This window comes from Stegodyphus dumicola, chromosome 2 (genome assembly GCF_044657685.1).
Source record: "Stegodyphus dumicola isolate Sdum_Otavi_A_Nest chromosome 2, ASM4465768v1".
Lineage (NCBI taxonomy): Eukaryota > Metazoa > Arthropoda > Arachnida > Araneae > Eresidae > Stegodyphus > Stegodyphus dumicola.
The window spans coordinates 230517681-230544503 of NC_140769.1; the positions used below are offsets into that span (position 1 = coordinate 230517681).

The 26823-nt window shown below is 32.1% G+C and overlaps 1 protein-coding gene across 2 annotated transcripts in view; it reads left to right on the forward strand.

Annotated features, from left to right (window-relative positions):
- LOC118183117 (uncharacterized) overlaps positions 1-25797 on the forward strand; it is a 270277-nt gene extending 244480 nt beyond the window's left edge. For both annotated transcript variants that reach the window (XM_085811874.1, XM_085811875.1), the window contains one exon: positions 15630-25797. In XM_085811874.1, the coding sequence (XP_085668000.1) occupies positions 15650-17068 (1419 nt within the window). In that variant the 5' untranslated portion in view covers positions 15630-15649 and the 3' untranslated portion in view covers positions 17069-25797. The remainder of the gene's footprint in view (positions 1-15629) is intronic.
- Positions 25798-26823: the final 1026 nt, after the last annotated feature.

Here is a 26823-nt window from a genome sequence, read left to right on the forward strand (position 1 = left end):
TTCGCTTGCGATGTTTGCACGGTGAGGACGGGCGTTGTCATCCATAAACACAAATTGTGCGCCCATGGCGCCCCGAAACAAACGTACATGTTGTTCCAGAATGACGTCCTGATAGATTTGGTTTGTCATGGTTCCGATTTGAACATGCAGGTCAGTTCTGGAACCCAGAATAATTCCACCCCAAACGGGCACTCCTGCACCACCGTAACGGTGTCGTTCAATGATGATTTCTTGGTGGTAACGAGTACCTGGAGCTCTCCATATGAAAGTCCGGCGAGAATCAGACTGCAAGCTAAACCTGGACTCGTCGGAAAACATCACACAAACCCACTGTTGCGAAGTCCACAATGCAGGCTCTCTACTCCAGGCTAACCGCAGGTGACAGTGAGTTGCAGTAAGTGGAACGCATCTGACAGGTCTACGAGCATATAGACCAATCTGCCCTAAGCGTCTGTACACGGTCTGCCTTGAAATTGTCGTACCAGTGGCTGAAGAGAGCTGACGAGACAGGTCTGAGGCTGTGCTCCGCCTGTTTCTTTTGGCAGTAACTGCCAAATACCGGTCGTCATTCGGCGTTGTAACTCTGGGGCGACCTATGCTGTAACGTCTACTCACATTACCATCATCTTGGAATCGTTGCCAAAGCCTGGAGATGACACTCTCGACAATTCCAAGTTCGTCTGATACTTCCAGTTGGGTACGCCCACATTCCAGACGGCCGATAATTCTACCACGTAAAAAATCATCCTAATGCGTCCTTTGTGTCATAACTGTTCGGTTATTGCACTGAAATGCTTATAAACCGCCTGCGAACAATTTTACTTCTTTGCCTGTATTCCTTCTATATCACTCTCTTACACTCTCGTCATTGTGACGTACCATCGGTGTCATCTGGTTACTTCCTGAAATTTGCATATGATTCTTGAAGATGTGTGTAGTGATTTTACAGGTGATATATTTATTTTAGGGTTCGATTTCCGCGTGACTCCGAATTATCATTAATTTATGGACATGAGTGTATTTGGCCTTTGTCATAAATCGAACAGATGACACAATAAGGACCGAGTATCCATCATACCAGTTTGGTGCTTTGAAAGCCGGAATAGCAAATGCTGTATAAAGTGTTAAAGAACAAAAGTTGAAGAACATGCAAAAAGAACTGAAATACCGATTTGACATTCTTTAAACTACAAAGGGGACACACGTTTGAATCTAGTAATGTATTACTATCCTAAAAAAATTAAATTACTGCAGTTAACATTTCCAAAAAAACCTTATCTTTCTAATTATAATAATTTTCGAGGAATTATTATTATTATTATTATTATTATTATTATTTCGTATTGCGAAAAGACTTTTTGCTGACCGTGTATATAATTTCAAATGCATAGTTAGATATATTGTTAAATAAATAAAACAATTTGAATCGGTAAGAAGTGCGTTTTTTGATTTCAGATCTCTCAGTTTTATTAAGAAATTACAGGTTGATTAAAATAATAGAATACATTTGAAAAAAAAAATTAAATGATCTTACGCTTTGCCAAATCACAACATTCTGAGAACTGACTATTTCCGGAGCAGCGCAGAAATGCTTCGTTTCATTCGGTGCCAACGCTTGCTAAATCACATAGAATGGATTATATGTAACTTAAGGATATGAGTAATTAAGTAATAGACTTATAAGTAAACTAATGCAATATGACGAATCAACCCCAAAATTTATGTGCTATATAATATTATTAATGTATGGACATTTCTAATGTCCATAGCATCATTAAGTACATTTGATTGTCACTGGTGTTGTAACATTAAAGTTAGAAAAATCAAACTAAACGACACTAGTGACAGTCTAAGGCGTTGCTAGTCGGATGGCCTGTTGTGGGTAGATGATCGCCTGTGTGAGGCATCATAGGAAATTAATATAGAATATTAAACTATAATTAAACTGAAGACACGATTGCCCATCGAGGCTCATACTGGTGACCGATAGGTTGAGGATCACCGGTGAGTGGCGATGCTGTAAATTTAAATAGATTATTAAAATAATAACTATACTAAATAACCCTGAAAATTGTCAAGACCATTCATAGGTCATCATTAATGAATGACAGTCAGAGGCAGGTAAAAGTTTTGAGAAAGTTGTTACTGCAACATTTCTGAAGGCGTGTGGATGGTAAATACATGGGAACGCAACGTGACGCTCAAAAATATTAGAGAGACTTAGCTAGAGAATTTGTTGTAACGTCAAAAATAAAACTATTTGAAATCGAGTCAGTTATTTCGAATAACTGTGTTTTCATGCAATGCTTCCATGCCACCTGGAAAATATTTCAAGCGTTCCTTCTGGCTTGAAAGAAAAGTTTCAGAAGTGTTCATTTAAAGAAATATAGATTAGAAATTATCTGACGTATTAAATAGCTCGAAACACGTAAAATTATATGTTAATTAGTTTACGTCTTAAGAGTAATGCTGTGATAGTTGCAGTAACACACTGTCAGTCTGTCAACATCTTGACGTCTTGTCTCATCATCATCCTGTCTTGGCACCTTAAAGTTCATGCGAGCGTGTCCGTGAGTGGCATCATTAGTAACAGCCAGAACAACAAATAGATGACTGTTTTTCTTCTGCCAAAGGAAAAAATGGCGCAAATTAGTTTAATGATAATAATTATCTCTCAGAAGGCAAAGCGCCATGTTCGCGGGTGCCATTTTTAACGCTTCCAAGCTCAGACATCTCCATCGTCGTCACCTTTTTCTGCCAACCGATAGCATTGCATTCGTCTGCAGCTGTGTGCATTCTTCGTCGCTCTCCAGCAGCCCCTAGATCAACCCTCTCAAATTTTGCTAAACACCTGGGAAAACGTTACTATCTTAATGATAGCTTTCTGCGTATTCCAAGACACGCGCCGTAATCGTCCTTTACGGGCGGCCCCTCACGTGCTTGTTGCGTTTTTAGCGCCCCATTCAAGGGGCACCCTTCGAGCAGCTAATAACACTTTTGGTAAATGCTCTGTTTAGACTCGCGAATAAGGAGGGAGGGATGTTCAAGACGCTTTTGCGCGACGAGGAATGTCACTGAAACGTGTTCTGAATGTTCTGGAAAAGTACGAGGGGGGTTATGCAACGCTTCGAAATCTTTTCGGTTCCCAAAAATATAGAGCATTAATCCCCGATGCCTGTGGTAGGTATCTGAATAACCATCCGTTAATCTGGAATGAGTTTATGTTATAAATAAATGTCAAGAGTTATAAATGAGCAGAGTAATAGCTCTAGTCCGGCAGGATGAACATTTTAAAGAATGTGTGTTCTTTCAAACTGTACAAATTGCCGATCCTTTCAGATTTTATACCTAGCGGAACTGCTGAACAAATGTATTCTAAAAGATGATGTTTTGTTTGCTCACCGTATGCTGTGTAGAGGCGCATCTGGGATTATAATTCATTTAGCTATAGTTTTTGCTGGCTGTTATGAGATTTCTTCTGATAAAATTTGGGTTACAGTTTTCGTATATACAGATGTGCAAATTCGGATGCATGGCTGATATAACAATGACTTATAAAGTAGCAATTCGATGAGTTACGTATGAAGGCCATCAAAATTCTGCTACAGTGAAAGAGCAGAAAGCTTCAGAATCTCGTGCTTTTGAATTAGCTAACATTTGGTGACGGAGACCAGATTAACATCTTTAAAGGGAATTACTTTATAATATGAAGTTTCAAAGAAGACTTCCAAAAACAATTTTTTAAATTCTAATAGAATAGTTTTCAGCCATTAAAAATTACTATTTGGAAATAAATTGGATTATTAGATAATGGCCAAACGTGCAAGGACTATCTGCCTAAATTTGCTGCTCGTCTTCGGGGAAGACTTTTTATGGGAAACTGGCTCGTATTCTCATACACACAGAGAGAAAACCATGAAAACTCGCATGCAGTCAGCACATTCGCCAAGACTTTTAATAGAGGACGAACTACCAGTGTTCAGCGGTCCCTCGGCCTCTAGGGAACTCGGAAATCTATTATGTAAATGCTCTGATATATATTTTGATATGAATTTGAATGTCATTGGAACACAACCTGAGCAGATAAAATAATTGTAAATATTACCAATTCAATGCCGTGACTATATTCAACCCAAATTGTAATTCTAACTTCTTTTTAATTGTCTTTAAATCGTCAAAACATCGTCTGTATGCCCATATTTAAACTGAACTCATTTTTCAAGAAATGAGACATAAACTGGGAAAGCAAAATATTTCTTTAAAACAAAAATTGAAATTAATAATAAAATTAGTAAAGTATGAATGAGATAAAATTAAACCACAAAACATAAATCTAGTTGCATTTATGCTATAAAGATTAAACTGTATTTTAAAAGATAACTGCCATCCAACGGAAAATTTTAAAAATATGGTATTTGATTCTTATTAAATGGAAAAGTAAACTCTTATTACTTTATTATTATTATTATTATATTATAAACACTTGTTATATGGAACACTTTATATATTTATAATCAATTTGTACTCTTTTATGTAATATTAAATACTAAAATATTTTTGTCATAATAATTTATTTAAGTTATCTGTGTGAAAGATACTAGTGTTCGATCACTTTTGTAGACCGTTATATTTCACGTTATGTCATTCAGGGTTCGAAATAAAGCTCTTAAATAATTTACTTCGAAATTTAGTCTAATTATAGACGAATTCGGTTTACATTTTTTTATGATTCATATTTTATTGAATAAGAACTAATAACGTGCTAGCTAAATAACTCTTAAGATTATTTGCTTTTCAACACGTACTGAATGACAATAATGTATACATAAAAGAAATTTTTACATACATTGAAAAATAGGCTAAATGATAAATCTTAATTTTCTTTAGTGTCGCAATTTCTATGGTCATGTATGGCTAGAAATAAAATCATGAAACTGTTAACAATAAAGTATTTTAAATCAAAATGTTCGCAGTTAGATATAAAGTAATTTAATGTGCTCATCCATCGTTATGTATGTCATTTGTATGTGGGTCCCATAAGTGCTCGAGTTGTTACGAGGGCTAAGTGCCGAGAGCTTGATTTGAGTTCGATCCCAGGAGAATGGGCCGGCTGCATGGTTGGGTTTCGTGGTTTTCCCTAAGTGTAACGTAAATACTAGTCAGTTTTCCTTAGAATGTACTCCACGAAGGCATCTCTCTTAGGCAGTTAGCCCTCGTGTAATTTTCCATATTCAAATAACTCAATTCAACGATTTGTGTGCTATCACTTTGCAGAGACATTAGGTATTTTTTAGAAGTAGGCAAGACGAAAAATTAGCAACCGCCTTCGCCGGTGATCGAACCACGGACCTCTGGAATACGGGCCCAGCGTGCTGAACCACTACACCACGAAGGCATGCTAGGAAAGCGGGGAAAATACCTTATAACTTCTGTTGTTCCTTGAAATAATGTTTGTGTTCCAATACGATTCTTATATTTACATATTCTGTATTCCGGTACGATTCGTATATATAGCCCCACAATTTTGTATTTAGTCGCATATGACCAAGACTACTTTAATTAAAAATTAATTTCATTTTTAATGCATTTTACTAAACAGATTAATTTTGTTTTTTAATGCATTTTGCTAAAACTCTGTAATAAAAAAAAAAGGATTTTTTGTATTATATTTTATTTCATATTTTTTTAATCACGAAGAGATGAAAAACTACCTTTGAATGTTAAAAAAGTTCTTTCTATTCAGTGTGCGAACAAATACATAATGCGGCCTCTCTTTAAATTTCTCTGATGGCATATATGAGTGCATTCAATTCATTCAAATTTTACGTTCGAATTAGATATCTGATCGTCACTTAAAATCGTAAGAATGCTCGTGTAAGATTAAATATTTTGATTTAAAATTCCATCATCATTTATAAAAAAAAATTGGAATGGTATCTGAAAAAATAGCCAGTATTCGAATTGAGTCAAATCAGACGTTCCATAAAGAATACAACGTTTGAAAAATTATTTTCCATTCTGTTCGACCATAATGTATTGGGGGGGGGAGGTTATAAAAGTCTAAAAGGTTTCAAGTTTTAACAGTCGCCCAAAAGGATTTGTTAAAGTTTTTACGGTATCACTGAGCTCGCAGTTTACCAGTGTACTTCTTGCACTCACTCCTGCTAACCTTTTTATTTTTTTAAATTTTAAATTTATTTTATTTTATTTATTTATTTATTATTTTTTTGAAGCTTTATTATTAAGCATCATCTTCTTTGCACTTACGTTACCTACAGTTCAACCTCATTCAACATCAAAATCACAAAATGTTTAAAAACATCATATTTTTTAGAATTCCGATAGAGTGTTAGAGTTTGCCATACATATTTTTATATTCGCTATATTATTTCTTAGAAGAGTAGCCGCTCTTGCGGCCAGCGGTCTGGAATTGTTATCATAAGAAAGGAAAAGATTATAATGATTTTAATGGATCCAGCTAGTGTAATTTCATATAAATATCTCATAAAATATTCTTAAGAACTGTGTTTATTGCTTTTAAATCACTTAATGTATTACGAATAGCTTTCAGATTAAATTTGAAAGTATCTTAGGGTTTACTGAATGGCAGCATGCTGGCGCGTGGTAGATATAAGTATTTAGTTCCAGCCTCAAAAGCAACACATTACTTTCATAGAGCGAAGTTTGTTAATGAAAACTGAAAAATAAATATCTTACAATGCCCGCTTTAAAATCATTGAGTCTGCTAATCAAAAATTCATTAAAGTTTTACAAAATATGAAATAAAAATTTATAAAACAAATTCAAAATTCGGGCTTTCAGGTGCCCATGTTCCGGTGGAGGATTACATTATTTAAAATTTGGACGGTTGTAGATACCGTCTTTTTTTTTTTTTTTTTTTTTTTTTTTTTTTTTGTATGCTTGATACTCTTATATTTTATTTTTGAGCATTTGGACTAACCTGTATACGGATCAGTTAAACTTCGCGAAGAATCTCTCAGTATACATGCTTTATATTGAAATTGGGAATGACATTCAGTTCGAATTGAACATTTAAATTTACAAAGTGTGTTGAGCTTAAATTAGATTGTGACAAAAATTTCAAATTTAAATTATGTATTGGATTCATATACGGCTATGGGTAAATCCAAGAATTCCGTAGTTGTTAAAAATCCTCTTAACTCAGGTCTGGTTTCTTTTCAGAATATGTTTCGTGAAACTGTTCTTATTTGATGCAAAATTTGAGCATTTTTTATTCTCTGCAAAAAACTTATCCAGGAATATTATTATAGTCCAATAGAGGAAAAATTATAAGCAACATTTATCCTTACATTTTATAGAGCAATTAAAATGTAAATGTATTTTAAAGTTTAAAAAATATAAAACATCAAACATACATTTCCCATAAAAAATAATATTTACTGTTGCCAATTCATAAAACCTTATCTATACTACTGAATAAAATTAACGAAAGATAATTTCATTTATAAAAGCTCCAATTTTGATTTCTGCATTTTTACTCCAAAATGTAAAATTTTTGTAAGTTAAAAATTTCCGAGTAATGAAAATGCTTGTTAGTCTTTGAACAAAATTTAAAAAAGTGGTATAATAATTGAACTTACTACGAAACTTCATGATAACTATTAGATTTTATTTTTTAATGCAAGCAATAGCGTTCGCAAGAAACAGATTAAACATTTTATAATAAATCTTCTGTAAGGAGTCTGTTTGGTTTTTAGCACTCAAGGTATAAAATAATATTTATGTGAAAAATGTCTGTAAGAAGTCCAGATAAAATTACCATTTAAATAATTAGCCTAGCGCTATGCTGAGCAATGCGCTTATAATATTTGTGATAAATGAAAAGTTGTTAGACATCTTCAGTTGGCAACAGTGTCTGTTTATCACTGATAGATTTTTTTATCAAACAGAAAATAGTAACACATCGAACAAATATTAAAACAGCAGAAATAAATTTCGATCTGGAGCACAAAGATAGTGGAGGGGGGCCAAAAATCTTCCCTATGCGATAAATGCTAAAAAGCTATTTTGTTTTCCAGTGCCTATCTGAGTAAATTTTTCATGTTATTAAAAAAAGGCCATGAAAATTTATTTTTATTCTTTAAAGGTATTTCGCAGATAAGCAATATAATAAATTAGATACTTTTGGAATAAATGAGAGTTTCTTTTTTAAAATTTGATATTAAAATAATTAAGGCATGAAAAACATTCCTAAAAGCGGCATTATGCCCTCTAAATTAGGGAATACTAAAAATGCGTAATTCCTTTCCTTTTTTGTAACCCAGTTTTCAATTAGAAGTTCTACTGAAATCCATTATTTGAAATAAGTAGAGCCACGTAGTAGTTAGAATTTTAATAAAAGTTTGGAATCAAGTAATACATATCGTCGTTTCATCCATATGACTTTCCACATGAGAAAGTTTTATGCTCTTTAAATCTATTGTTCTTGACATTTATTGAATGACCATTAAAGTGAGTGCAAATAATATACAGACGGGTAGCTATTAAATAATATACAGGCGGGTAGCTATTAAATTTTTCAAAGCCTTCCATCGAAGTTACTGTGAAGATGTAGAGTGCGTTTCACTGCAAGGTTCCTGCTATTTTCTCAGTGAAAACACATTTACAGGCGAATTACAGAAATTACTTTTTTCTTTTGCCTGCAAAAAACTTAATCGCATTAAAAAAAAGTATTTTTTTTACACCTGTACAAGGGTGGCGACTGGGCAGAAAATGATCTGTTTTCTGAAATTCGTTAGATGTTCCTAGGGATTCATCTTTCTAGATTGTTGTATGTATATTTCATCGCCAACTAACTTCCATCCTTCAAAGCGAACGAGACAACAGAAGTCTGACCAAAATTTATTCTGCTACATATTTTTAATGAATATGAATTCGTGCAAAAAAAGAGGATTTTAACTCAATGCATAATTTATTTATTGTAAGGGATATTGTATTATTAATTTATTTATTCAAAGTCAGAACAACGCCACTTTAAAATGGAATCGCAAATCTGTATAAATAAGATTTTTTTAAATTCTCTAAATACTAAGAAATAAAATCCTTAATGACATTTCTTAAATACAGGTACAGGGCTCGAAATAGTTTATACGTAAATAAATCCATTATGACATCCATTTTATAGGGAAAATAAAAGATAATTATTATTTCATCATGCTTTCTGTTGAACGACCCGAATAGCAATCATAATGTAGTTATTAATAGTTATTAAGTTAATGCTTTTAATTATAAGGTTATTAATTATGCTTAACCTTTATCATAATGTCATTAATTAGGGTTAATGTAACCATAATCTAGCTGTTAATATATTAATTCTTCCTAAATTGCCTAAGTTTAATGAGATTTTAAAGCATCCAAATTTGGCTTAACTGGTATATTCTGTAAGCACATTTTATTTCAGACATTCTACTCATTTCAGTATTTTGTTGCTTCATATATCGAAAATGATTGTTTTTTCAAATAAACAGTAGGAAAGGCATTAAGATCTTTGTGTCTTTATCCAAAATTTCGAGATATTTCTCATGAATTATGAAAAGAAAAATCACGGTGTTCTTACTGATGTTTAATTTTTAACGTAGAATCTGTTGAGACATCAGTTAGACTCAGGCTGTGAATTATTGATAAAAAAGTCAAGTTTGCGAGTATTACTGCCACACACAATTAAATAAAAGGTCAGTGTCAACTCCTGAAATTTAAGCGCCTTTATCATTCGCAGTAAGTGGACGAGTAGAATTTGCATAGACGCCCACTCAAAGAGGCAGCTGACGAAGAAGGAGGATCCTCTTCTAAACTTCCCTAAGCCGCCTAACATCTGATTAAGCGAGATCTTACCCATATAAACTAACATAATTCATATTAATTTACGTGGCAATAGTAATAGAAATAAAAAAATAGCATTTATTTAGCTATTTTAACTGTTTAGCTATGCGGTAGAAACGGTATTAATTTTTTTCCTATTTTTAATTCTGACTTGCGGAACACTTAGAGGATTTTCGCAGAGGGTTCCGAAGAACGCAGCTGAAAGTCCTCTACTCTTATTGGTAAGCACCTGTAAAGAAGTTTTTTATCCTTCTTATATCCTTTAAAGATTATTTTCGGTGATTTACATAAAGTTTCGTTTCTGATTGGGACTTATCTGGCTGTTCATCTTGAAAAATGCGAGGAAAATATTGTGCAGTGTAATCTCGGTTTTCGAATTTAATTCATTCCTGAAGATCAACCTGTTCGTCAACCGAAATATTTGTAAACCGAAACAGTTTTCCTTATGAGAATTAATGCGAAATGGATTCCTGAACCACAAATGATTGCTCATTTAAATTTTACAAAATTTCCTTATATACGAACTCATAATGTTGTAAGGTATTTTCTCCCTCCTTTCTGCGTGTCTTTGTGATGTAACGATTAGTACACTCGGCGCGTATTCGAGAGGTATAGAGTTCGAGTCCCGGCGAAGGCATTGCTCATTTTTCATGCACTCCTGCTTGACCATAAAGATACCTAGTGTCTCTACAATGTAAAATCCATTGAAAATTATTATCAAAATCTGCGAAAAGAGGATATGAAGGCAATATTAAACAGATAAAACATTAGACAAAAGCTTTATGGAGGCGTATGTAAAAAAGGATGGCATATGTAAAAAAAATGATGAAAAAGGTGTTATTGTATGGATTCGAAATTCAGTTCCGTAAAAATATTATGTAACTGTCTTTTCGAGGTATCTTCTTTTATCTTTTCTTTGTTTCTTAGTGTCATTTTCCTTGAGTCTCACTTGGTTTCCGTGCCACTCAAAATTTGCCCATAGTCAGCCCAATATCAGCCTGTGTTTTAAAATATTTCTAAAGAGAGATATGAAATTGTTATTTAAAATACTTGCTACCACTCTGTCAGGATGATATCGTTACGTGAAAACTTTGTATTTTACCCTATTTTGCACAAATTTCATAGATCAGAGATTTAAGAGCCTCTTCTTCTGAAGATATCTCTTCCACAATCACCTTTTACCGCTGTTTCTGAAGTTGTTGTAGTTCTTTCTTGTTGTACATTTTTATGGTCCTGTATTAACATCTACACGTCTTCGCTGTTAACTTCCTAACCCGTGGCTTAGCCTATAGACATGCTATAAACTATAAAATGTCTTAATTGCCAAAGCATGTATCTGCAACTTAGTGTGTCCGCAATTCCGTCGTGCCCAAGTTCATGATCGTGCGATTCACCTGCAGCCAGGCTTTGTTAATAATAGTCAAGCAATGGTAAATACTAAAGTGATGTTTTCAGAAGTCCCTGAGTCTTAATTATATGAGACAGGTTAATTCAGAGCACATTTGAAAATCATTTATTGCCCACTTGAATGTTCATAACTCGGAACATGAACCATCATCCGAGGAGTTTTTTGTAAAGATAACTTGTTTGCGAACTAAATTGGTCTTTCAATTTTGTCGGCTTCTACTCTGTTGATCATTGGTAGGCCCGAAAACAAATAAGTAACATCATACTTCTAACAACGTCCTTGATCCACCGATAACTGTGCTGGTATTTAAAAGAAATTCTGAACGAAGAGGGGCGGGCGACTAGAATTCTCTTTTATAGAATTACCGAAAGGAAAAATATATTTTTATTTCTTAAAATTTATCCTTGGTTGCAAGAGTTATGTTCGACCGAGTCCTATTCTCGAAACTATCCAGAATATAACGGTCTTTGATTTTCTAGTATACAACCATGAGTATTATTATTTACTACCGATTTGCGATCGTAACGCGTGTCGTCGTCAAAGCGCAGCATTTATTTTCTCCGCTTCACTTAGACTGTAATTCAAGTTAGCCTTCATTCGTATGCTTTTCGTGAAGCGAAACTCTCTAAACAGAAGTAAAGTGGAAGGAAAAAAATTAGGCGACTCCAAATCGTCTGCTGTATCTGTCGTTTGAGGCAAATCGAACGACTGAAGATAACCTTGCAGTTTCTATTTTAAGGTGTTAGATTTTAATACAATATATTCCTCTTCTGAGGCCAAAATTGCAGCGACGGAAATAATTGATACAAGGCTTGGTCAATCATTAAAGGTGTTTTTAGCCATTCATTAAATATGTTCCTACTCTGCATTAACCTAGACAGTCTCTGTAGTTCAGGGATCAAGTTCAAATTTGTGTTCCTTAAATTAAGCCTTCGCCAGCTTTGCGCTGTGAGTTGGTACATAATGGCATGTGAAATACTAAGTCTGAAAAATTTGGTGAATTTAATTCATCGACGGTTCTTGACAATACTGTTACCATCAAGAATAATTAGTGGCCCTAGAGATTTCCAGATATTGAAGACTAAACCATTCTGTCTCCACGTTTCACTCTGGTCTCGAGACAGTCCAAATCATGTGCCTGTGAATCAGTTTTCCGCACATAAAATCACTCCAAAGTGGGAAAGATGGTAAAAATAGACTCATCTCTGAATGACATAGTTTTATATTATATGTTGCCTAAATTTTGCGCTCCTGACGGTTTTGAAACTGGAGCTTAGCATGGATCCTGGCTATCAGAAACTTTGCAGTAGCTGCTTAACTTGCTGAATTTTTTTAACCTCCGAACAAGGGGATTTTGCAGAAAAGGGCTTCAGAAGACTGTTAAATTCTGCCTTAATTTGGGGTCATATTTTTTTATTTATTTGTTTTGGATGCAATCTTTTTAAACTCTTTTTATCATTTTAATATCCTTTTAAGATAGTTTTCGCTTACCTCACCAATAATTCCGATTGGACGTAATTCTTCGCTTTCCTAGTATATAACCATGAAGTTGGATATTATGAGCACTGATACATAAAAAGGACCTGCTAAGCTTGGTAACAGATGCACCAGTCGGAAGAACACCAACAGTTTTCCTCTTTTGAACTGCAGTTTATCTTCCCCCTTTTATGAAGTTAGTACCTTAGACACAACTGAACATTTATACTTCACACTTAATGAAACTGGTTTGAATTAATTCTAAATTCCTAACATAAATTGTATACGCTAGTTTCAGATTTGGAATACTATATTTGGGGAGAGTTTCTGTTTCTTTGTCCAGTCCCTATATATGTACATGCAACTCTTGCTAATGGTGGAATTTAAAACTGATGTAAAGAAACTCAGTAGTTCTATCTCAGTAGTTCCGTATAAAGAAAACTGAGTAGTTCTTAAAGTTCTTCGTGAGATAAAAGGTAGAACTTGCTTTTAGATACTTACCTAGGACATTAGCCACTATGTAAAGTACATGTGAATGAATTGTACGTACAAGAAAACTAGAACTTATGTACAGACATCAAGATTAGCATTAAAATCAAGAAATACCTCTTTTTCTTGATAGTTTTGTTTTGTAAAATATGAGGTTTCTTAGCGAAACCTTCTTACGGTTGGAGGGTTAAAAAAGTAATTACTATTTAGTCTTTTCGCTATTGAATCTCCTACTGAAGAATTATTTTTACCTTATAAAATATGATTTTTATTATACTATCCTTAAAAATTTTCAAATGTCATTTTCATTTTACACATTTCAAATTATTTTTTAAGATTGAAGAACAAATTATTAGTTCGGAATGATTTCTTGGCCCAGTAATCATTTTCAAAAAATTTTGTTTTTGATATTTTCCTTTGAAATAGTTTCTGTGATTTATTGAACCTATCTTCTCATTTAAGGAGTCAGCGACGTTAATTCATGCTGGTTATTCAATATTCTGAAGTTTATTTTCCTTTACATGTAGAAAGTCCAACAAGCTGTTGCCAGAGGGATAATAAAAGTAATTAAAAAAACCCTTAAAATCTGATATTTCCGAATGCAACGTAACACCTGAGGGTTGGCATACACTTTTATTTTTACAACGTCAAACATACGGTGAAAAAACTAGTATCGAGGTTTCTAACAAAAGAAATATTTTTTGCTTGTATATATAATAAACAAACTAAGAAAGCATCGCAGTCGAAAACTATAGCTCGCGGGTGGGCAGTACAATTCTGTTTTTAGGCATTATGGTAATTGTTATAGTTGGTAGCATAAACTTTTATGACATGTTCGCTTAAATACTGGTAATATAACTTTAAAAATAATATTGCTGTTAATGAAAAAAAAATGCATATTTAAATTAAACTGATAGAAACATTTAAGTTGTTGTCTTTTTTTTTCAGAACATCTATCCTTCAAGCATATGCATATCAATATCTAGAAAATAAATTTTGTATTTAGTTAAAGTTTTAAAAATGTTGAGAAAATATTATTTTATTGTTTAACTAATTTTTATCATGTTGTTATTTTATTTATCATGCTGTTACTATTAATTTTTATTCTTTTTCTCATGTTGATTATTATGCTGTTTGATTGATTATTATGATATTTAATTAATTTTTATCATTACCATTTTGCAGTAATTGATTTTGCATTTATGTAAATGTGGCAATAGTTTGTATGCGCGTAAAGTTTTAAAATATTGTTAAAGTATAAAATAAAAGGGAATATGCGAATCAATAAATTAGTATACTTAAAGAGCATTTTCTGAGTATAATTTTCAAGAGATCGTTGCTAGTTCTCATTTTTTAATTACCAACAGAGTTGACTATTTTTAGACTTCTAAATTTCCGTAAGCGTTTTTAATAGAATAAGTTTCGACATTATATTTAGGCCAAGCAGCTAGATTATGTTTAACACATATAAGCGTTTGAAGAGTAAAAGAATTAAGGAAAATCTTCAAAAAATTTCCAAAATATATATTTGATACCATTGTTTCAGAACTTTTGGTATCCCAAATTTTGGGACCTTTCTTCCAGTATTATATTGCGATAAGCAGCGAATTGATCTATACTTATCCCAGGGATCATTTTTAAGAAACCTGATCTTTAAAAATCTTTAAAAGACAAAAGAACCCGGAGAATCGATCTTTCAGAAGGAGGGTGTATTCCGGTAAAGATTAAATGCGAAGAGCCCGGACCTTTTCCCCACAAGGCAAGTACGCACGGTGAAGGGGAAAAAATATATTCCTATCAATACGCATTTTCGACCGAATAGCTATCCACGAGCTTTTATTGACGCTTAACTTAATTTGTCATCAACTCTGCACGCCGCACGACGTCAGCGAAGAAGAAACAGGAGAGGAGGAGAAGAAAATACCGTATGAAAGGGTAGATGAGGGGGGGGGGCTTGGAAGAAATAAAAAAGAAGTTTTTAAGCTGCGGAGTAAATATTTCTCATCAACTTTTTTTTTCCTAATGTGTTCCATCTTCTATTCATCATCGCGTTTGGTTCTGGGCCGTGATTTTTTTCCTCCCCTCATTAATGTTTGCGCCGCCGGGCGGCAAAGTTGCGTCTCTTTTGTTTTTTCCCTCCGCCCCCGCTTGGGAAAGGCGAGTGAATACTTTTTACGTCTCGCGTCAGCCAATTAAAAACGTGGCGTATCGGCTGCTTAATGAGGGTGCGGCATAAGCAGGTACAGCGGGTCGTTTGTTTCGCATTGATTCGTTACGCATTAGCATAATTTTATTCCGCGCTCGAAATGTTAGGAAAAAAAGGGAGTAATAATAAAAAAGGAGGCCCTAATGAGATTCTTCGTTACTTACTGGTTCTTCTTGTTGCTGTTCGTAGGTTAACCGTGGCCGCCGACTATGAAGGACGGGCCGGAGGTAGCGGAAGGAGTAAGAACTGCCAGCAGCGCCACCAACGGAAACGACGACAAATGCGACATGAGATCCTTGGACGGACAGAGTCGCCGTAACGGCGTGGCCGAGGTGGCCGCCGACATCAACGCCCTGCCTGTGGGGGGCACCCTGCTGACCGAGGCCGCCAACGGGGACGGAGAGAAACCGGCCAAGAACGGAGCCCCCAAAAACGGTGACAAGACGTTTGCGTGCAGCATCTGCAACCGTTGCTTCGGGTACAAGCACGTGCTCCAGAACCACGAACGCACCCACACGGGCGAAAAGCCCTTCGAATGTCCTGAGTGTCACAAGCGGTTCACGCGGGACCATCATTTAAAGACGCATTTGCGTCTACATACGGGCGAAAAGCCTTACCAGTGCTCTCACTGCGACCGCCACTTCGTGCAGGTGGCCAATCTCAGGCGGCATCTTCGAGTGCACACTGGAGAGCGGCCATATGCTTGCCAAATGTGCGAGTCTCGGTTCTCGGACAGCAATCAGTTGAAAGCCCACATGCTGATCCACAGAGGAGAGAAACCCTACCAATGCCAAGAATGCCTTGGTAGGTTCCGCCGACGACACCATCTTAACCACCATAAGTGTCCCAAAGATGAGTCAAACGTAGGAAAGCCTAGGAGAGGTAGGCGGCCCAAAGCGTACGACCAGATACCTGCCTCCGACCATGATGAAGACAACGATGAAGAGCTTCTGCCTTTGTCTGACAATGCGGAGAACATTGTGGACAACAACAACTCATCTTCGGAAGCTGAGCAGCCTTCCCCAGCTGCTGTGCTCACTGTCAACACTGTAGTACACAACAACAACAATAACCATGAGCGAATGATAGTCAGCAATGGCAGTCGCAGAAAACCCAGTCGAACCATCCGCATTCTGACACCACAGCAGCGCGAACTCTTTCTCAGAGACAAAGTAACCATGCAAACACAAGCAATTGACATGAGCTTGTCACCGTCCGCCGTGGATGTTCAACCGGTTACCGTCATCGTCCCCAACAGATTTCTTTCTTCAGTGGAAGGTGTGTTGGACCTCTCAAGCTCCAGAAGCGATTCGGAGGTAGACACTATCGAGGAAGAGGTACCACACCTCCAAGAGGACTGCGAATGCGAAGAGTGCGAATGCCATATCAAGAATAGTTTTCGCCGACGGCCCCTTTCTCAAAGGATTGCCAACCAGCGGAGCAAAATCTTAGGTATCACCAAGGCCATAGAGCCTATCAATGGAACGATGGACGATAGGACCGCCCATCACTGTGATGATTCAAATGAGCCTCACCTCCGCATAAACGGGGGTCACATGAGTGAAGATGATGACAGCATGGGCGCCATTCCTCTCACTACCAAGAAAGCACACATGGCCACGGCGTGAGAAGCCTCTAGGTGATATTTGGTAGATGTTCCTGAGCAGCGCCGATTAGTGTGGACCATAGCTCTTGCACTGCTGGCGCAAGCGAAACGTTCAAATGACATTTTATGGTAAAAATGTTGGAGGGAAAAAAATAACGCAAAAAAGGAAAGAATTGCCTGTGAGAATAATCCGGTGTTATTTACATCGGCTGCAGTGAGAACATTTCCCCCTCCCTTATTGGTTTATTGATCGCGAAATCAAAATGGAGGTCAGAGAATCAAATAAAAGTCTAGCATGACTGTTTGCATAAGATAATAACGATAAACTCGTGGACGTGACTTTGTTATTGATAGTGTTAATTAACTGTTCATTAGTGAGCTCTTTTTTAAAGCAGAAAATATGCATGTTTAAATTGTAACTATGCAGAATCACAACTTAGAAGAATCTGAGTAGATTGTCTGTTTTTGGACAATATCTTCAAAATATACGAGAAATGCTTTAATGAATTGATTTACTAAATTATCGATATTTATATATAATTATTATTTTATTTAAATTCTGCTATTTAGCAAGAAAGCAAAATTTTAAAAGATTTGGTAAAGTGATAACTATCTTTCGATATGATTAAGAAATAACTTTTTAACAATCTGTAGGGATTTTAATATCTCATTTATAAACTGTGAAAAGCAAGTATAAGGACTAAACATTTTGTACGCGTGATTTTTTGCAAATGTAGGCCATTTTTTGAATTTCGATTTGCAATTATAAGAGCATGAAAGATGTATGTACGATTCTAGTGTATTTTAAAATTCGTTGTTTGTGAGTTATTTGACCGAAATGCTTTTCGGTTTGTTAGTCAGTTGCAAGTAGTTAATCTGTTTTAGATCTAGTGATAGCTATGTTGTTTCTCATATTTAGCTGTTCGCATCTTGTTTTAGAAACAGTTTTTTAACTAGTTTGTTACGTTATTGTTCCTAATTATCCGCTTGAGATTATAACTATATTATGTTTATTAGTCGAATATCAAAGTCTTTGGTTTTAATGTTCCTAAAATGTTCTCACTGCAGCTGATTGAATCAGCACATGGAACTGTATAATTGAGCTATACTAAACAGTGATTCCGAAGTGGTAAACAAGGGTTCTTATTGCTCATTGAAATGTATACATGGTACGATAATATTTATTTACCATTTTAAATTGAATTGGAACTGATTAAATATAACGAAAATGCATTTTTTATATATTAAAGAACTGTTACTATGTTTTAGAAAAGGCAACAGTTTTTAATTCGAGTATATGTTAGTGTATATGAAGTAAAAATGTTTAACTTAAAACAGTTTTTTTTTAATTTTATTTTTTATATATCGGTTTGATGAAATGGGATGTTATGATTTTTACGAATTTATTGAGTGAAATTTTCTTAAATTTTGCTTGATCTGTTGACAAATTTAATTTTTGAAATTCCAAATTTCATAATAATTTTATTAGATTTTTTAATTTATTTAAAATTAGAAAATAAATGAAGAGTATTTTTTTCTAACTTTTAGAAATAAGTCATTTTTGTAATAGCCAATCAATATTTTTTTTCTTTCTAGAAAGAATTGTATCATATTGCTAATTTTATATCAGAATTTAATTAAACTTATTATGTAATTTCATCCTAGAATTTTAACAGTTTACAGAGAAATCTATATTATAAATCAGAAATTGATTATGCTTTTAACGTTAATATTAGATTAATATTTTTAACAAACATGGAATAATATTATCGAAATTCCTGACTTCATATTTCTAAAGAACCTATTTACAGTGTATGTGGACTCAGGTTTATAGTTCTTGTTAACTCCAACTTAACACAACTTTTTTTTTGTTATTATCATTTATTATTATTATTATTACTACTATTACTATTCCACCTCAGGTTCATTCGAATGAAGCAATGTACTGATGTTCTGTAAAGAAAAAGAAGGTTTTCAAATATTTAATTTTATTTTACTCTTGTGCATGATTGTGTGTCAATAGATTGCTGTCCTGTCTTCAATCTGTTGTATGTGATCTATGTGAAAAATATATCTTTCAGCCACAGTTAATTTGATAAATAATTATTATCTTAACTAGTAGGCTTGATAATTAATATTTATAAAACTGGCACATGCTGTTTATAATTCGGGTACGGAATTTTATTTGCTTGGGAGATCTCAAAAATGTTTTTATGTTCCTGATAATCTGTCACATATAATTTTGAAAGAAATGAAACTTATGTTGTGGCAATTAATTTCTTTTATTTATTTCAGTGAGGGCATAATTAATTTTCCCCTTAATTTAATTTGAAAAAAAATATTTGGAAAACAATATTTCGTTATAGTATTATTTGTATTTTATTATGTTTGGAATTTTTATTGATTTAACTGATATGCATTAGTTTTCTGTGTTCAATATTTATTTTAATATCTGGTACATTATATTTTTTATTATTAAAAATCTACTAAAATGTATATGTTTATATGGAATTACAATTTCTAATACTATTGAACTCAGTTTTCATTTAATAAATTAGTCTCATTTATTTCTTAAGGGGGAAAATAATTTGATTTAAAAAATTTATTAAAATTACAAAAACTTTCGTCGATAACAAATGGTATGTATCGGTGTTGTAAATTGACGGAATTTTATAGTCAAATATTTTGTTATGTAATTTATGTGTTTTATTTCGTATTTTATGTGACATGGGGTTCAAATGGGCATTCATTTATTATTTTCCTCGCAAATTTTTGTACAGTTCCATTTAATTCCATTAATGGATAAAATAAATGTAAAATTTGCTGTAAAGGTTGGAAGAAATGCTGTGCCAAACGTTTTTACCCACGACGTCAACCTAAAAAACGATCAAACTGCAATTCGTTTCATGAAATGGTGTGAAAGTTCCTTAATTGTTTTGTTTGTCCTAGTTGCTGAATTACAGGAGTCTACACTCTGACTGTATGCTTACATTCTTTGCAATTATTATACTCACAAAAGAGGCAGAGGGGAAAAAAAAAGAATTTTGTTATCTCTAATGACTTTAAAAGAAAAGAGGAATTTAATGTTTCCATAATATAATCACGAACAAAAAATTGTTTGAAATAATAATTTGATAAAAATGATCAATAGTTAAAGATTTTTTTTATATATTTGCATATTATTAATTAAAAATTAAAATTCAAAACTTTTTCATTTATTTACTTTTATAAATCGCTTAATCACAACATTTTCATATGATTCGATTATATTTTGTATGTAAGTTTTTGATGGCTCCTATATTAGGTTTTTGCATTAATTAAATAATATGGTTTTAAATAAGATAAAAAAATGTTGCAACGGGCATTTTTTATAAAATTTTTAACAAACTGTTTCAAATGTAATGTGAAAAATATTAATTGAAAAGTGATGTTTGCAATGTGGAAGAGCAAATAATTGTAAATCAAATGTCATAGTAAACATAAGAAGGCAAAGAAATTTTTAAAAATGTATTTTAAAATTTACCTCTGGAATGTATGAGTTTTACTTTATTTGTATTTATTAAAAATAAAACTTAGTTATTTGTTTTAACCATGAAAATATTCATAAAATCTTAAGATAAATATTTAAACAAAGGAGAAAAATTGAAATTTTACTCATTTCTTTTAACTCGTCCTTTGTATTTACATGAATTTCAAAAGAGTCTCATAAAATTAAATTAATATTTGAATAGAAGGAAAAGAATGTAAGCTACTCTATGTAGATTTCTGTATTTCAGTCATCAGTAGTTCATTATGTGTATATGTGTAGTTATACATATTTGTAAAAAAAAAAGTGTGTAGTTTTATGCTTTCTTTTTTCAACGCTATTACAACCTGCATCTACCTTAACCTGTGAACTAATTTCGAACAGCTGGAACAGCAGCTGTCAAAAATTCTAATGATAATTATTATTATGATTATTTCTTTTATTATTTTTGTCATTTTATGTTATTATTATTATTATTGCTATTATTATTACTATTCATTATTGTTCACGCGCTGGTGCAGTACTGCAAGATTTGTTTTAGGTTACTAGTTGTAAAATAACACGATTTTTTCCGAGAAGTATTTATTAGATTTAAATAATTATTTTTTATGTTTTCTGTAGGATTTTTTTTTAAATTAAGGCAAGTCTGTGGAATTTTATGGTTATTTTCCAAAACATATACTTAGTTTAATTTCTTCGTTTAAATCGTTTTTAGTTTCTAATATTAAGTATTTTTTTAATAATTTTGTTTAACATTTTGTAAAAAAGGTTTTTAAATGTCGAGTTGTCTTATAGTTTGTTTGGAATTCCAAAACTGATCTGATTTTCTACATTACTTTTTCTTCCGTTTCTTCTAGTTGTTTATTACAGAAGAGTACTGCAAGTCTGTCTGTCTTAAAATATATGACTTGGTGGTGGGATTTTTAATTTGATTCCTTTTAAATGATTATTATAATTACTATTGTAATACCTGATATCCCTTGCTAAATATCTCAAACATAATCATTACCGAAATATGTTCTAAAGTTTCGCTGCGATTTTCTAAATCTTTATTTCTTTTTCTGAAATAAGTTGCTTTAAAACGAAGTTCAAAGCGATTTCATTGGTTTTAAAATGAATATTATTTTATGGAAGGATATAGTTTGTGTTAAAAGGTATTCACTGTAACCACTGGAGTGATGAAGTAAAATAGATGGTTGGTGCTGAATTTAGATGACCTCAAAATCTTGATTTACTGCCAAACTTATATTACATTTTCATTGCCAAATATTTGCCATATTTATTATTATTATTTAGATGATATTGGAAAGAATTTGATTATATACTAGTCGAGATAGTTCCTTTTCATTAATTCTGAATAACTTGCTACCTTTAATATGCTAATAATTATTAATTTTATTCAAAATACATTTTATAAAGATGGAGAAACTAAGATACATTCCACAGGCTTGTCCTAGATTTTAATGCATCAGGAGCTGATACACGTTTCAAAGCTTTTAAAATAGAAATGAATATTGATGGTGCTAAGTTTTTTCCACATTAGTATTTTTTGTTTACCATATATTTTTCAAAGGTATTAGTGAGCATGGAAGGTTGTATATTAATTTAACATTTTTAGATAATATCTGTTACACTCAAAAAGGTTCCAGTTATAAGAAATAATTTAGATATCTGACTAAATTTTCCTATGAAATTTACTTATTCTGTTAGAGAAAATTTTCATTTATTTTGCAATTTTCTTCAACAAAAAGCAAAACATTCCAAAAAAAAAAACATTAACTTTTTAACTTTCGTAAAGGGGGTATTCAAATACCTAAAATAGTTTCTGTGCAGTTTATATGCAACTTTGAACTTTTCAGTATTGCAGCAATATTTTACGGGGGGGGAATATGCTTCTTTTCGTAATCTAACGTAAAATTAGCTGAGAATAAAACTTAAAAATTTGCCTTTTTTCTCACTATTGCCAGAAATGTAACGTAAAATAATTCTCATAATTTTCTTTTTTTAAAACTAGAAAACAAAATGCAACTTATTCTTTTATTATTTTATGAATCTAATGTTACTTAGGGTTGATGCAAATGGCATTTATTTCTTATTGTTTGTTTACTCTGCAATTAGCATGAGCTGCATTATTAAGTTCCTTTTTTTCCTCTTTTGTTAAATTTAATTATTGTAAAGTTCCTTATGACTATGATCAGTAGTTATTTTAGTTGAAACAAAATTTTGGCAATGATTCTTTTTTATTATTATGATTATTTTTAGAGTTGTATATATTGGAAAAAGTTCCTTAATACTAAAATATGTGATTTAATTTTTTATGTAAGTACTTGTTTGTTTTGTAACAATGATTTAGTATTTTCTGAATTATTATAATTATTATTTTTCAATTAATTATTATTTTCGAAAATTATGTGCCATTCTCTATGTTTGAAAAAATTAAGGTAAATGCAATTTTTTTTTAAACTAAAGATACCATATAAGTATTTAGAACATCTTATTTAACTGTTAAGATTTTACTTTAAATCAGTAAACGCCTCATCAAGGATTGTTTTAAATGTGAATTATAAAAAAGTAATGGAGAGTAAGTTTTTTCTCTAAACTTTCAAATTTTAAATCCACCGTTCTGTCTTCTATTCTTCATATATTTTGCACTAAAGTTATTACAGTGACAGCTTGTTAAGTTGCTGAATGAGGAACATACATGAAAAAAACTAAGAAAAAAATTTTAATTTTAAAAACTGTTTGAAATAATACGAATAATTGAACGTGAGCAGATGTGAAAGATTTAAATTACAAAATTCATTTGGAGAGAAATATTTCTTTTAAATATACGATGTTATTTACAGTTAAATTTAAAACAGTCAAGTTTATTTTATGAATGAAAAAAATTATTTTTATTATTAAATGCTGCTTTGGGTCGATCAAACTAATTTGTAAGCCTTACTAAAACTTGGGGGGGGGGGAGAGAATAACTAAAGCAGGTCAAACTTTTTTTTAATAAATTCAAACTTTGTTTCTATGAAAATAATGGTTGGTTTCTAAGAATTTCAAAATTTCATCATTGAATTTAACGGGGGAAAACTGATTGTAGATAGAAACACTGTAAAAATTTCTTTAAAATCAGTAAGCAATAAAAAAAAAATTCTGCTCGACTTGTTTAATTATCTCTCAAAATCATGTCAAATTTTGAAATTTAAAAGCCAACTTTATATGTTTTTAAACTTTATTTAATAATAATTATTTTAATACAGTGTAATAAAAAAACCCTAGATTCAAGCACACGATGCTCTATTTTTATCACCTTAATAAATTTATGTTACTTAAACAAAGAATAATTCAATAATTTTACTTTCCTATTTAAATTCTCAATAGTGTTGCAAAAAAACTAAAAAGGACTGATAGGGCGTAAATTAAAAGTATTAGCTTTTTAACCACTTGACTTTTTATATTTTTTAATTTAATGATAATTGTTTGAAGCTAATATTTTCATACGTTTTCAAAACCGAAATGAAATATAATTTGAACTTCAGTTAAATATCCCCCCCCCCCTGTGACTATACACGCTTAAGAGAGAAGACATTAAATTCTAGTACCATTAGATGACAAATTGCATTCATTTTCAATATGTTGAAAATAATATTCCTCATAGAATAAAGAATAAATTATCAAAATAATTAATTTTAGTTTAATAATCCTTAAACTTTAGTCCACCGAATTTAACTACCGTAATTTTTTACTTTGTTTAAAATCTACATTCCATTATTTTCTAGTTAGAGGGAAAATATAATTAAGCAGATATAAAGAAGAAAAAAAAATATACATAATATATTGGCGTGTTGCCATTTCAGAATGTAAAATCCTTTTACTTTTTCAGCAAGAATTCATTCAAATTGCGAATTAATGCGTATCATGCGTATAATTACTTTACATTTTTAATTTCTGTATTTTATGGGAATAAATTAAAAAAACAGAAGCGCTTTTAAACGATTCTTTACAGTTAAAAATAACTTAACGATATTTCAGTGGTAGCAAATTATTTTAAGAATCAAATCTACTATAGCAGCAATTGAAATGAGACATAAATCAAAATCTGGAAAATTATTAATTTAATTCCCATTCTTTTATTGAATGCTCTTAATTGAAAATGTTGACAAGTAAATTTGGAAGTTTAAATTAGTAATTTCCCTTTCTAAGATGGTGTATTATAATATTCCAAAGTTGAAATTTACATGCATGATGTATGTTACTGAGAAACAGCTTACTCTCTATCGCTTTTTGCTAGCTAATAATTTTATTACCATTTGGTTTAATATCAGGTGTTATTTGAAAATTTTTGTTTGTTTATACGGAGTAATATTTAAGAAATATAATACTTTGTTTGCTGATATTAGTCAATATTTAGACATATAAAAAAGGAAAAGAAAATTATCTGATTTTGTTGAAAAATCGGTTGCTATTTAGCGTGTTTTTTTTTACGTTTTTAAATCTGGCAACTCTGAGTGGTTTACTGTTGTCAGACCTTTAGACATGTAGCGAGCGCCTTTCACTTTTAATGCTGGTGTTTAATTGTTTCACCTGTCATTGTATGTGTAATTGTTTGAGCATCTGCATATAACAAAGTTCCTACAGAGGCTGCGAGACTGCGGGGGAATGTTGTTGACGCTGTAGGATACCGCCACATTCATTGTGATGTGATGTTGCAACGTAATGGACATAACAAAGATTAATTGATGGTTATTTTTGTGATACCTCTACATTACATGTAATTTAATTTTTTGCGTAGTTAAGTGTGATGAAGTATTCAAAGTGCAAATTTTTCATATTCAGACTGGTGAAAATAACTTTTGAGTAGGTACATTTTTACTTTCATTGACTTTAATAAAAAGTCAGTTGAAATTTATATAATTATTCTGATAAATAATTTCATAAAATTGGTCATAATAAATATGTAAACAAAAACAAAGCTTTAGATTTTCGACTGCTAAGAAATAGTTTTTTGATTATTGTCTAGTTAATGAAAGGTAGTATTGAATGACATTACAACTGAATGAAAATAAAATTCAAGTGAATTTTTAGCTTAATTAGTTGAAATTTTAAATTGAAATGATAATTACTTTAACATTCTTTTTTGTATTCAAAAAGAATCTAAAATGAATCGAAAAACAATCATCAAATATTTTGTCTGATCATCAACACACACACAAAAAAAAAAAAAAAAAATGAAATGAACACTATTTTAACGTACAATTAAATATTGTAACCGTTGGCATAGAGGCAATGAATTTGAATTCAATTAATTATCTTGCTGGAATTCTTTCGCCAATATCAGTGTCGAGTCATTCAATCAATTTTAAAGTTCTAGTGCATGATCAGTAAAAACAAAAATTCATTCCATAGAAAAAATAAAATAAAATAAAAGCTTCATTACGATATTAGAATCTATAGCTATGTAGAAAAGAATATTTGTAGTTTGGAAAATTCAAATCACTCTTGAATAACAGTAAAGGAAACATCTGTTTAACAGTTTTCCTTCATTTCGTTTTGAAATTTATGCTTTTGTTAAATTATAGTGTCCGTTACGGTTGCAATTTCACCACACCCCTTTCTCTCAGTCAATCTGCACCCTAATTCGTGTGATGTGATATAGAGTCGTTTATGTTATGTTGTTCATTCTTTATTTCCAAACTTTATCATCGACACCCTGGATGTATAATGTAAAAATCTATATTTCTGTTTCTAAATGTTGTTCGTGTGTCGTTAAAGGTAGCATCGAAAGAATTTTTTCCGTCATGTGAAGCTTGATTGTTGCGGAATTCGAATGGGCATTGTTCGATAGAAGAATACAAAATCTTTGTCTGGACTACACTGTGCATCTGGCAACATAAACAAATGCACGGAGACTTTTAGGAAAAAAATATACGTCAGAACGTCATTTTCGTTCCCACCCCTTCTTACAGCTCCCATTCTTGTGCAGAAATTTTCAGCCACAATTTTGTTTTCCCTCCTCTTCTTTTTCAGGTTTATTTTTATTTTCCTATTAGGTCAATCATCTCAGCGTTTTTTTTTTTTTTTTTGTCTACATACATCTTGGCACAAGCTCTGTACATATTGAAATGCAAGAGAAGTATTTTTAAACCATTTTTTAACGAATAAAGATTGCTGCTTCTTGCCTAAGAGTGGTTATTTACTTCTACCCAAAAATGACGAAAAATATATTAAATATACAAAAATAATTTGGACACAACAGAAAA